General features: G+C 44.1%; 1 protein-coding gene across 2 annotated transcripts in view; it reads right to left on the bottom strand.

The window, feature by feature from the left end:
- Window positions 1–13,350, bottom strand: part of SIL1 (SIL1 nucleotide exchange factor) — a 44,884-nt gene extending 31,534 nt beyond the window's left edge. The window contains exons 1-5 of one of the 2 annotated variants that reach the window (XM_035110174.3): window positions 12,253–12,505; window positions 7,474–7,543; window positions 4,694–4,807; window positions 4,259–4,394; window positions 165–285 (exon numbers count right to left, since the gene is read on the bottom strand). In XM_035110174.3, the coding sequence (XP_034966065.1) occupies window positions 165–285; window positions 4,259–4,394; window positions 4,694–4,801 (365 nt within the window). In that variant the 5' untranslated portion in view covers window positions 4,802–4,807; window positions 7,474–7,543; window positions 12,253–12,505. Of the gene's footprint in view, window positions 1–164; window positions 286–4,258; window positions 4,395–4,693; window positions 4,808–7,473; window positions 7,544–12,252 lie in introns of both variants that reach the window. The other variant, XM_035110172.3, reaches the window with a different exon arrangement.
- Window positions 13,351–13,499: the final 149 nt, after the last annotated feature.

Genomic DNA, 13,499 nt, shown 5'->3' with positions numbered 1-13,499 from the left:
AAAACTGAGGTTGGAGGCCCCACAAACCACATGTGTCACAGGTTGCCCACCTGACTCTATGGAAATCCCAAACTGTCTAACATTTCCCCTCAAAGAATGGCAGAGAAAACAGAGGTTCATCTGCTTTCTGCTTAGAAAAACAGAGTTGTCTGAAGGTACCGTACCCTTTACTTTTTTGAGGGTCTTTCATGTCATTTTTCTTATTTTCGTTATCTGGAAGCTTGGCCAATTTTTCTCCTGTCTGAAGATTTAATTGCACATGTAAACCGGCAGGAATAGCCTGACCTGCAAATAAATAAATAAATAAATAAATAAATAATATATACAGTATATATATATATAGATATAGATATAGATATAGATATATATAGATATATAGATAGATATATATATAGATATATAGATATATATAGATATATAGATATATGCATGCATTTCTTCCCCTCAGTGTTTCATTTCAAAAAAAAAAAAAAACATAATTTTTATTGATTTTACAAATTACAAAAGATGGTACATACATATACACCTTTTCCACCTTCTTCCCACCCCCCTCCATGGGTCCTCCCCTGCCACAGAAGTATCCCACGCAGGTGAACAGTCAGAAGTGGTCCATTTTATGATTGGGTTTCTGTCCTCCTCCTCCTCCCCTGCCCCCGAACCCCCCCCCTGCCACCAGGGAGCTCCAGTGAACCAGGGCAGTACGCAGGAGTTCATCCATCCAACCATCTATTGTCATACCAAAAAAAAAAGAAAATACAAAAAGAGAAAAAGAGAAAAAAGAGAAGAAAAAAAAGACAAAAAGGAAAAAAGACAAAAAAAAATTCATCATAATTGTTAAATTCATAATTATTAAACCATATTTTGTGGGCTTCCCCACCCTCCCCCCTTCCCCGGTTTTCCTCCCTTATTTATCATCTTCAACAGTTTCATAGTTCATATTTTATAACATACACCTTTATATCTTATACCACTTTTAAACTAACTATTATCATTTTCGCCTATTGTCCACTCACTGAGAAATCAAACTCCCATTTTTTCTTCCCGTGCCTAATTTTTACCCCTCTATAGGCCTCCATATTTTCACCTTTTTCCAGAATCAATTCACTTTTTAAACCTATAATTATTCCCAAACTAACCTTACACCCCCCCGAGTACTGGCTCCACCCCACCAATCCAGCAAGTTCCATAGTCAGCAGTCCAGTTATAGTCCTATTAACCCATCCTTACAATCACAACTTCACTTTCCCTTCACCCCACCCCCTGTTTACAGTCTTTTGCCATCCAGGCCTCCATATCAGACCCCTGAGCTTCTTCTCTTCTCTGCTTAATTTTTCCTTCTTCCCTGTGGTCATTCTGGAGTTCCAGTAAGTCCAATCGTGCCCCCCTCGAAGGGGAGGCACTCCATCCAACTTTTTGTAGAGTAAAATCATCATTTTTTTCGTGATGGGCTTCATTTTGTGTTAAGTCATCACAGTCCTCATCATTGTCATTCTCACATTCGTCTTCTTCAGTTTCAAAAGCTTCATCTTCTAAGAAATCATATTCTGCCATCATCATCTGGAATTGTTTCTGTAACACTTGCCGTTGTGTCTCCTCTTGACATAGTTCTATTCTTGCTTCCCACATTAAGGTCAAAACAGTCCGCTGAAACTCAGGCGGGTACCTTTTTGTTGACATAGTTCAGTCCTGTCAAGGTCAAAACTTGTCACATGGGGTGGAATATAATCGCAGTCTATTTTCTCGACTCCATTTTAACAAGCTGGCTGCATTCTTAAAAATAAAGTTCGAACTCACATTTCAAAAGTATATAAACCAAAAAAGAATTTCCAAAAAGTCCAGAGATAAAGATAGAAATAGAATTTAACTATAAATCCTGATCAACTCACTGGATTGTCTGGGCTGCCGGCTCCCGAGGAACAGAAAGGTCTTTCTTAGTCTTAACTTCTTTCTGCAGGGCAATCACAACCACAGTCTCTCTCCCCTTTTACCCTGCATTTAGGGGAGATTCTCTTTGATGCCTTTGAGGAATCCTTTTAAGTTGAAATCTTCTGTTTACGGCTTCGGGTTTCTGTTTACTGTCTCTTATGTTACCGTAGGGGGGGGGGTGGCTTCCTCTTTTCCCCTCTCTCCCAGGTCCAAATTGTTGCCTTAATTTACATTCCAAAGAATCCAAATTACTCACAGTCTATTCATTTGCTGAATGTTCTTTGAAGAATTGGCCACCTCCACTTCCCAGACTCGCAGCTTCGCACTCTCAGAGCAGCAATGTCAGCCTGTCCGCCGCGGTTCACCTCCTCGCTCTCGGGGGCTTAAACAAAGCCGATCCGGGGAGGAGAGAGCCCGCTTTTGGCGCCGCCAGGCAAAATCTGTCCCCAAAAAGCTCGATTTGGGGCTTTTAAGGAGGTTTCGCTTCGCTGGAACGATTCCCTCCACCTCTGAAGCGCCGAGGTCCGCTCCGCTGTGCGGACCCCCGTCTGAGCAAGATGGCGTGGTCAACCGGAAGCCCAGTGTTTCATTTCAAGACCAACATTTTATATCAAAATTATACAGCAAAAGGCAGCGAATTAGAAATCATGAAACATGACTGAAGTCAAAGTCAGTGAAACATGGGGTCACCCAGAATCTACATAATTCAAGAGGGTTCTGAAAGTTTCTCTGTGTGTGAGGGAAACAAGCAGAAGGTTACTAATGTTTGGGTTATTCCTTCAAAGAAGCTGAGTACAGCTGGTTTAAACGGCTTCTGTTATCTCTTTCTGTCCAGGTCACGTTGACTGCAATAGTGAGGCCAGAAGGAGCAAGGGTTTCACTTTTTTCTGTATATAGTGTTAAGATCTAAACTTATTATAAGTTTGTAAGTTTAAGTTAAGTCTGCTGCAACTGGATTTCTTATGGACAGTGCCAAATCCTGAATGTACTGGATATGTGACCATTAGGCTCATTTGTCTTCAGCAGCAGTAAAGCTCTGCTGGATGAAATACCTCTGGTCTATTTTGGGGGGAACTCTACAACATGTTCAAGTTGCTACTCTGCTGACTATCTACTGGAATCTACTCTGGATCAATACTGAGTAGAATTTCAATGACACCCTCTCCTTTGAGCCTTTTTTTAAAAAAGGGGTGGGGGAGACTTCTTAAATGGTCAATCCAGTTTTATTGCTAAGCAACTAGACCCAGGCAGGTCTGATAAGTACCTGCTTTGTTATGTAAGCTTGGGACTGTGTGCTGCCATAGGAACTAATTAGCTGGAGAACCTTCTGGAAAGTGAGGCGAGGGAGGCATGTGCTTGTATGTGGGTCTGAAAAAAGAGACACAGAGGCCTGACTTGCTCTCTGTGCAGAATCCAAAGGGATGGTTTTGGTGGTCCTGTTAGAAACCTAATGCGGGAGCAGGATCTTTTGAGAGAGATAACGCTGCAGGTCTTCCATCTTATGTCCGGCCTATGTATGCATGTAAATAAACTTTATTTCACAGAAGGCAATATCTGCCTCCAGTGACATGTAAGGCAAAGGACCCCTGGATGGTTAAGTCCAGTCAAAGGCGACTATGGGGTTGCGGCACTCAGCTGGCTTCAGGCTGAGGGAGCTGGCGTTTGTCTACAAACAGCTTTCCGGGTCATGTGGCCAGCAGGACTAAACCGCTTCTGGTGCAACAGGATGCCATGACAGAAACCAGAGTGCACGGAAACGCCGTTTACCTTCCTGCCACAGCAGTACCTATTTATCTACTTGCACTTTCACTGCTAGGTTGGCAGGAGCTGGGACAGAGCAACGGGAGATCACCCTGTCACGGGGATTTGAACCACCGACCTTCCGATCAGCAAGCCCAAGAGGTGCAGTGGTTTAGACCACAGCGCCACCCACATCCCTCCAGTGACCTGTATTCCAAATTAATCTAACCCAAGAAATGCACCAATTCCCTGAAGGCTCTCCCTGAAGGCTCTCTCACTGTTAGTTAACAGTGCCCTTCTGAATATTCACTAAATTACTTCATATTTAGTTTAGTAGTTTCCCTCTGTTGCTGGGCTGTTTTAAGTAGATATATGTGGCTAAATTTATATGCATTTATGCTGTTGATTTTGGTGATGATCCAAAACAGGCTATTAGATAGGTCTCCTGACAGAATTGGGATTAAACTGAAAAATTATTGGCATTTTTGGTACAGGATGTAGTAGATTGGAGTCTCTGCCTGTTTCAATGCAGTTTCTCTTGAGTATCACAAATTACATTAAAAAAACAAACACTTTGCTAACTTTAAATTACCTGGCCGGACAGTTTGCCATTGATTCGTCGGGTAGAATACTTCCAAGTCTTCGGAATCAAAATCGTTTTCCTCTACCGCCGCCTCTTGACTGTCCTCTTCCTTCGAATCACCAACTTTTTCTGTGAGAGCAAATTCCTTCGGAAGTAAGATACAGCTGTCTTAGGACTGTATAGAGGTTCATTCGTTGGTTTTTAAAAAATCCAAACTTTTATACCAGCTAGAATGCCTTTTAAGCACTCAGTCAAATAGCTGATTAAATATTTGCATTGAAAACAGAGGATTCCCCCCCCCCCCCCCGGCTAGACAGACAGAGAGTTAAAACTACAAAAGAATACAAATGGGTAAACCCACCTTGCCGACACAAATTAATTGTGATTACTGGTAGTTAACTTTCCCTGTACTTTTTCAATATTCTATTAATTAAAGATACTCACTGCAACTCTGTCGCTTAAGCACGAAGGGAAATTCGTTACAAATAGCAGCAAAACTACCAAACTGAGCTTAACCACACTGGATCGTGGAACGCTGATGCTGCGAGACATTGCAACCTGAAATTAAGACAGTAGATGAAGTAAGATTCCTCACCATTTCACCTTGTGACCTTCATGGCATTGTACAATTTTACAAGCCAGCAATACTCCGAAGAATGTAAGAATGCCACTAAGCAGTAAAGACTACCCCCTCCAAAGTTTACATCCTAAGCCTCTATTCCCAATCACATTTACACATAACCGAATCACACGGAAATTAAAGCTAAAAAACCGTGCATTTAAAGAAATGATTGAGTTTACAATATACACATAGGGCATAACCTACGTTGACCCTGGGCAGACACATAATAATAATAATACGTGGGAGAGTTGAAGAGGCTTCTTTTCCGGAATGCCTTTTCTGTCTGGGTGATAAAAGCATAGATGGTCTCCCCACCCACGCACCGACTTTGATGGTATAATGATTGTGCTCTATAACTAGCTGCTATTTACTGCTCTCCCATGCTTTCAGAGTGCATGGAGACAGCAGTAGAGAAGCTACAAATTACAGCCCACCGGAATGATTTCAGCTATTATCACTGGCAGGGCAGGTCTGCGGGACCAGACCGCGGAAGCAAACAACAGCGTGGTCAAAACCCAAACAGGTGAACCTTGCCTAGAAAGGAAACTTGCACTGGAATTTGGCAAGAGGCATGGTTTCAATCATATTTGTGACTCTTAACAACCAGGTTTCATGTGCCCCTTCAGGCCCATTCCCACACAGCCTTCTTTTAAAGGGGCTGTCATCCAGCATCCTAGCACAATTCCTTTCATTCTCCATACCTGTGCCTCCACCCACTCCCCCAACAAAATTAGAGCGCTTGCCACCACTTCCTTCTCTGTCCCGCATCTTTTGGTTTTGCTTTTTCCCAGATCTCTTCCCCCTCTTCCTCCTTCCAAGTGTCAAGTCTCTTTCTGCTTCCTCCCCCCCCCCCATTTTTCTTTATCCTCTCTCCTTAGGTATTTCTTTCTCCATTATGTGTATTTCAGGAACACAAAAGCCATATTGAGAAACACGATTTACGAGCCGCCTGGCAACTAGGCGTTCTGATTTGGCAACTGCAACCCTGCTTTAAGGAGCCATTTGGCAAGTAGCTTATGTATCTGAGTTTTTAACACTGGCCAAGCCCGGAGATCTTATACCTGGAATGGTAAGCACTGTACACTTCTAGAATTTGCAGATCCAGGAAACTATGTGCCCTGCTCATCCCACGGTTGGAATATTTGAGGACCAAGTTGTAACACTTAGTTGTAACACTACGTTGGTGCTGGAGGAGACTCTTGAGAGTCCCATGGACTGCAAGAAGATCAAACCTATCCATTGTGAAGGAGATCAGCCCTGAGTGCTCACTGGAAGGACAGATCGTGAAGCTGAGGCTCCAATACTTTGGCCACTTCGTGAGAAGGGCACAAGGAGAAGGGGATGACAGAGGACGAGATGGTTGGACAGTGTTCTCGAAGCTACGAACATGAGTTTGACCAAACTGCGGGAGGCAATGGAAGACAGGAGTGCCTGGCGTGCTCTGGTCCATGGGGTCACGAAGAGTCGGACACGACTAAACGACTAAACAACAACAAAAACAACAAGTTGTAACACCACTGCCCCCCTACTCCTGTGCCTCTGCTACCAGAGGTGGAAGATGTCAGAGGCATCAATAGCAGCCCAGTAAGAAGGGAGACCCAGGTGGCGCTGTGGGTTAAACCACTGAGCCTAGGGCTTGCCGATCAGAAGGTCAGCAGTTCGAATCCCTGTGATGGGGTGAGCTCCCATTGTTCAGTCCCAGCTCCTGCCAACCTAGCAGTTCGAAAGCACGTCAAAATGCAATTAGATAAATAGGAACCGCTACAGCGGGAAGGTAAACGGTGTTTCCATGTGCTGCTCTGATTTGCCAGAAGCTGCTTTGTCATGCTGGCCACATGACCTGGAAGCTGTACGCCGGCTCCCTCGGCCAATAATGCGAGATGAGCACGCAACCCCAAAGTCGGACACAACTGGACCTAATGGTCAGGGGTCCCTTTACCCTTTACTTTAAGAAGGGAGAGGATAACAGAGCTTCTTTATGGCCTCGCTTGCACAAATGTCTTATAAGGTAGGCTGGTTGTGACCCAAGCGATCCATTGATGCTGCCCCCACACCTATTAACCCCAATGACCCCCAAGTGGGATAAATTTGGGGAGGCCACGCTATTCCTTTGAACCAATGCACCCTGCTCTTCTCGGCCAAATCCGTCTTGATTGATCAGGATCAACAGGACTAGCATTCGGCTACCTTCCTCACCTAGGCGTTCTGCACAGGCTGCTTGGTCGCTGCTCCTGCCAACCTAGCAGTTCGAAAGCACGTCAAAGTGCAAGTAGATAAATAGGTACTTTCCGGCGGGAAGATAAACGGCGTTTCTGTGCACTGCTCTGGTTTCCCCAGAAGCGGCTTAGTCATGCTGGCCACTTGACCCGGAAAAACTGTCTGCGAACAAACGCCGGCTCCCTCGGCCAGTAAAGCGAGATGAGCACCGCAGCCCCAGAGTCGTTCGCAACTGGACTTAACTCTCAGGGGTCCTTTACCTTTACCTTTTTAAAGTGGTATAGAAATGAAATAAATAATAACAACAACAATCATCGCCATCACCTCCAAATAAAACATATATATATATATATATATATATATATATATATATATATATATATACCTCTCTCCTCTGTGACTTTATATTCAGGAGTTCCTCATTAGAGCAGCACTGTAGAAAGGTTTCGCTGAGACTAGGAAAAAATTTGAAAACCACCATTTCAGGAGATACAGAAAACTTGTATTTCCACATTGAATCGTAATTCCCACCACCAATACAACACTAGATAAAATTACCGTGTTTCTCATATTATAAGACATGTCTTATATTTATTTTTTCCTCAAAAAAACATACTATGGCTTATTTTCAAGGGATGTCTTATTTTTTTCCTCCTCCTCCTGCCGCGGCCGGCATTGCTGCTGTGCCTATCACTATGTCTTATTTTCGGGGTATGGCTTATATTCCTTGAATGCTTAAAAATCCTGCTATGGCTTATTTTATGGGTATGTCTTAAAATATGAGAAACAGGGTATTGCCCAAACCCACAAATGAACTAGACCAAACATAAGTACCTACAAGAACTTTGTCCCATTTCTACAGCAGCTGCAATTTCAACACTTTCCCCAAATCATATCCTAAGCCCAAAAGTCTGTGATATGTTCTATTTTTCAACTACCATGCTTCTGTGCAGACTGCAGCCTAAGGTAGCGTTTTTAACATAGATTGGTAGACTTAGTAACAACTATTGGCTTTTCAAATGTATAGAAAACGCAAGTTAAATATGACTTCACTTAAAAGGTAAAGGGGGCCCCTGACCATTAGGTCCAGTCGTGACCAACTCTGGGGTTGCGGCGCTCATCTCGCGTTATTGGCCGAGGGAGCCAAGCATACAGCTTCCGGGTCATATGGCCAGGATGACAAAGCCACTTCTGGTGAACCAGAGCAGCACACGGAAACACCGTTTACCTTCCCTATTTATCTACTTGCACTTTGATGTGCTTTCGAACTGCTAGGTTGGCAGGAGCTGGGACAGAGCAACAGGAGCTCACCCCGTTGCAGAGATTCAAACTGCCGATCTTCTGATCAGCAAGCCCTAGGCTCTGTGGTTTAACCCACAGCGCCACCTGCGTCCCCTATGACTTCACTTAGTCCTCCTTAATTAATGCTGCTGTTAATGTTTTAAAAGAGATTATTTACTAAATGATTCCAACGTTTCTGGAAAGAGTCCCAGTTTTCAACTAACTACAAGACACAGGGCATCCTGTACGCAAAGGGGTGGGGAAAGAGAAAATGGTCCCCAAATGCATTTTTTTTATGCTCCCTTAGAAAAACCATAACACTTCTGGGAATGCTAAGTAGCTTACTAACAACCGAGGGAGAAATATAAAGGGCTATAAACAAGGGAATGAAAACCAAACGAACGGGAAAAGCACACTGGAAGGGATATTAACCAAATGATTTTTAAGTAAGTGCCACGGCAGTAAGGAAAGTGGGTGGCATAATAGCATCAGGCTGGCATGACACTATAATTGTGGCATCATAAACGTATTCTGTTCCAAACGAAGTGGATGTTTGCCTATGCAAATACTGCCCAAGTTCGCTTTTCGGAGCTGTGTCGAAAGGCACCTCAACCTGTTCCTGGTGTGGATGTTCCCACACTGCCGCTCCTTCCCAGGCCAGCACTGACCCTTCCAGATCTGGGGCAATGGGGGCACCGGAAGGAGCTCCAGCTTGGAGTTCTCCTACATGGCCTGGGGTTTGTGGTGTTACCTTTGTGGCATGGCAAGGAAAGCTTCCTTGCGGCAGCTCCGAGACCATAAAGGGGACTTAAGAGCAGTGTTAGAAACTCAGATTTTGGCGCAAGACAACTCTAAAATCTTATTTTTCAAGTGATTGGACTGACTGTGATTGATTATCAGTTAAACATCTGGCTAGTTCAGACGACAACCTTGAGCTAGGTTAAGAGCTTTGAGAACATAAAGAAGAAAAGTCATTTCTTCCACATATTGATTGGCCTATTCCTCCCTCTTTTTCTTAATGGTGACATGGACCATTCATAGCGTAAGAATATTCTTCACAACTGTGAGCAGGGCAGTGGGGTGGGATAAGCGAAGACAAGCGACAACAATTAAGTACCGGTATAACATTGTTGACTGCTTTTGCTCAGGCTGCACAGAAATGGCACTTAGGTTCCTGAAATTCATTCTGATTGTGCAGATAAAATATAAGTGATAGAATTCTACAGGATAGAGTATTAGTGTTTGAAAACGCTCAGATCCAAGGATCCCCAGGCATGCACCTTCAGATGCTGGAGAGCGTCAGGCCCCACCCTGACACCCGGGCATCTTCAATTGGTCGCAAGTGGCCAGTAGCCAGGTGCCAAATGCGCCTGGCTAATTCAAACACTGTTTCAAGAGGGCTTGAATCACTGCACCCCTCAAGATGGCCTGAGGAGGAGATGGGTAAGGGTAGATAACTTTTTTCACTTTCCTTTCTGGGTAATCTTCTGAAGGCCACATGCTTATGGGTGAGCTGGGCTACAAGCCAAACACATAAGTTTTACTTTTGTAGAGTAGGTTAGATTCTAGAGACAGAATCACACACTGCTCTGTATCCGTCCAAACAAGTACTGTATTATCAGAATTCAAGGACACATTCCAGACAGGCTGTTTTGAGGACCAGATGGAGAGAGGAGGACTACCTTCACAAGGAGGTCGGTGTCCGTCTGTCCCCCCGCTGGACTAGGAGCACCCACACAAGAGCACCCACTAATTTCTAGGTCAGCCTTCCCCCAACCTGGTGTCCTCTAGATGTCGTTGGATTGCAACTCCCATCATCCTTGACCCCCAGCCATGCTGGGTGGAGTTCATGGAAGTTCTAGTCTAAAACATCTGGAGAGCTACCCAAGCAAAACTTTTCCACTTGCCTCCATTAACGGCCTCCAACTTGAGGCAACTAATATAAGATCATTTATTCTGCTAGGCCTTGTGAATCCTGTACGCTGCTCTTTTGCAGACAGAATCTAAATGTTGATATTTATGCTGCTACCATTTTGGTATTCTGCGTTTTGCATCTATGATGCCATATTAAACAACCTATAGCCTTTTAAACTGTGTACGCAGGGTTATTATTTTCGTTTCTTACTATGTTATGTATCATTGTGCTTTTATACTGTAAACCACCACTTGATCCTTGGATGAAGGGCAGTATAGGAATTCAATTAATAATAATAATTGTGTGGTGTTTTTTGAAATTCTGTTGTAAGTTACTCTGTATTTCTATACTGTATCATTAAAAAGCAATGTGTTTCAAAAATTAGTGACATGCCAAAACAGGACCACATGTTCACAAGGATGCTAATGGACTGGGCAGGGGCAGAAGAAGAAAATTAAATTACTGTACGGCGGAAACTTTAATAACCATAGCAATGTACACACACACAAACATCAAGGACCACGTGCCTGTTAATTCTAGATGCAGGAATCATGAAATAAAGGGACGAAAATACACTGTGAGTCTGCAAGTTAAGAAAAATACAAGCAACCACAAGCAAGTTACATAAAAATTAGAGAAAGCATGCCTCTAGTTACTTTCAAGTTAAGAACAGTTACTTTCAAGTTAAGGACGGACCTCCGGAATGAATTAAGTTCATAACTAGAGGTACCACTGTACTGTAAAGTTCATGTCACTATTTCACACACAAAAAAGTTGCTTTTTTGGTAATTAACCTAAGTGTGGATGTTATTTTTAATTGATCTGCAAGTTGCTCTCTGAATTTTTTCTGGCTAAAGTATGTGGTATAGATGTATAAATGCTACTAAAAAAATAAATAAATTCCAGACTAATTGAATAGTATCTTCTCAGTCCACATGCCATGTTGTGCTTTTAAAAGTACTGGACCACCATTCGACCAGTCAAACACCCAACCAATCAGTGTTATGGACCTGCTACAATCACCATGCAGAAAATAAAGAGAATGGGCTCCTTTTAAAAAGGACAAGCAAGCTAGGCAAAACCCTTACTTATCCACCACCTACTTCCCCCCCCCCTTCCTTCCCAATAGAGATGCTGCAGAGGGGAACAGGCACAAGGGTGCTTCTACGCCAGCCACCCAATTATCTCCTTATTACCATCAAATCCCCAAGAGAATCTGTTGAAAGGAAGGAAGGAAGGGACCCAAGGGTCATCTAGCCCAACCCCCTGAAATACAGGAAACCTTTTGCCAGTAGACCTGAAGGAGCATCTCCACCCCTGTCATTCAACCCGGACACTGAGGTCCAACGCCGAGGGAAGAGAAGCGAGGTTACAGAGAACCAGGCAGAGAGCCTTCTTGGTAGTGGCGCCCGCCCTGTGGAACGCCCTCCCACCAGATGTCAAAAAAAAACCACAACTATCTGACGTTTAGAAGACATCTGAAGGCAGCCCTGTTTAGGGAAGTTTTTAATGACTGATGTTTTAATGTATTTTTAATTTTTGGGGGGAAGCCACCCAGAGTGGCTGGGGAGGCCCGGCCAGATGGGCAGGGTATAAATAATTATTTATTTATTATTATTATTATTATTATTATTATTATGCCCAACATGGGGCACGAACCCACGACAATCCTGAGATCTCATGCTCTACCCACTGAACTATTTCATCAGCTTTATATGCCTTCGTGTAACTTGTGCTTGATCTTAAAAGGGCAACGGGGCTCATAGTAATAATATTGAAAACTTCGTCGTTATAATGGAAGTGGAAACAAGACCTGAATCTTAGGAGAAGGGTTCACCCACATACCCCGACCTCGAAATGCTGCCTTTCTAAGCAGGCAGAGGGACTCTCGAAAAGGTCCCTCCATAACCGGAGCGCCCTTAGTCTAGCCCCTGCCGCCCAGCCCTGCAGCAGACTGCGAGCTCCTACCTGCAGTCCAGGTTGGGAACAAGACCTCACTGAGGACTAGAATGTTGCGCAATGCGTCTGGCTCAGTCCCGGGGAGAGATGCTGCGATGCACGAGCGCCCAGCAGCCTGCTTGCAAGAGGGGACAGCCGGCGGAGTTCCAAGATCAACCGCTTCCCCTGATCCGCGAGTACTCGGTAAAAGTTAAAGCAACACGCTCCGCCAATCAGGAGCGGCCGCGTCACCCACCTTCCTCTCGCCTTCGTCGCGAAGGGGGCGGGCGGGCGAGTGGATGGCTCCGCCCATTGAGCAAAATCAACGCCCCCTCGGTAGGGGCTGACACAGATATAAGAAATAAGTAGAGAGGATCGTGCCGTGTTTCCTCGAACTGTTGTGGGACTACAGCGCCATCATCCTTAGCAGGGCTGGAAGTCTTTTCCTCCAGCCCTGTGTTCGCTGTTACTTTAATCCTAAGTAGTACCGCGAACATTGTCAACTCACTCCGTAAATATTGTGCAATGCTCTCCTTAGGGAGGCTTGCCTGGTGCCTCCATTACATACCTTTAGGTGCCAGGCAAAAAATTCCATTTCAAAAAATAATAATCTCAGGGTCCATTGGGCAAAAAAATTCCTGCATTGCAGGGGGTTGGACTAGACTAGATGAAACCTGTGGTCCCTCACAACTCTACAATTCTTTCTCCGATTTTCCCAACCCTATTTTTGTACTTTTATATAATAAACCGGCTTGTAATCATCAGATGATGTGTGGTATAGAATTTTAATTATTCATACACTAATTTAATTATTTCTAACAATTAAACAACAATAATATCATTTCAGATTCCTGTTTAAAGCTTCAATCCTGGGGAAAGATTGAAATACAGCAGGTCTTCAGTTCCGCTTAAGCACATATAAGGTCGGGTTAAAGGACACCCTCTTGATAATTTAAGGAAATGTAATATTGGGAGCAACCAGTATGTCACAAAGCCCTATTCTGAATGCGAATGAACCGAGAAACCTGAACCGCGGAGCCCCCGCCAGATAGAATTACTAAAGAGAGACAAAATGCAACAGCCGAACACGTGATCAGACCCACGTGAACTTCCTACCCGTTCAGGAACGAGGAAGTGAGAGTGCGGGAAAGGGAAAAAAAACCTTTTAACATCTCGCGATAGGCGCGGTGGGCGGAGCAGATTAAAGTACTTACCGGTAGCTTCTCGCGCTGGGGGAAGCGCATGCGCACAACAGTAACTATCTTCTGACCGGGCGG

This window comes from Zootoca vivipara, chromosome 3 (genome assembly GCF_965207765.1).
Source record: "Zootoca vivipara chromosome 3, rZooViv2.hap1.1, whole genome shotgun sequence".
NCBI classification, from domain to species: domain Eukaryota; kingdom Metazoa; phylum Chordata; class Lepidosauria; order Squamata; family Lacertidae; genus Zootoca; species Zootoca vivipara.
This window is presented reverse-complemented; position numbering and strand designations above follow the sequence as displayed.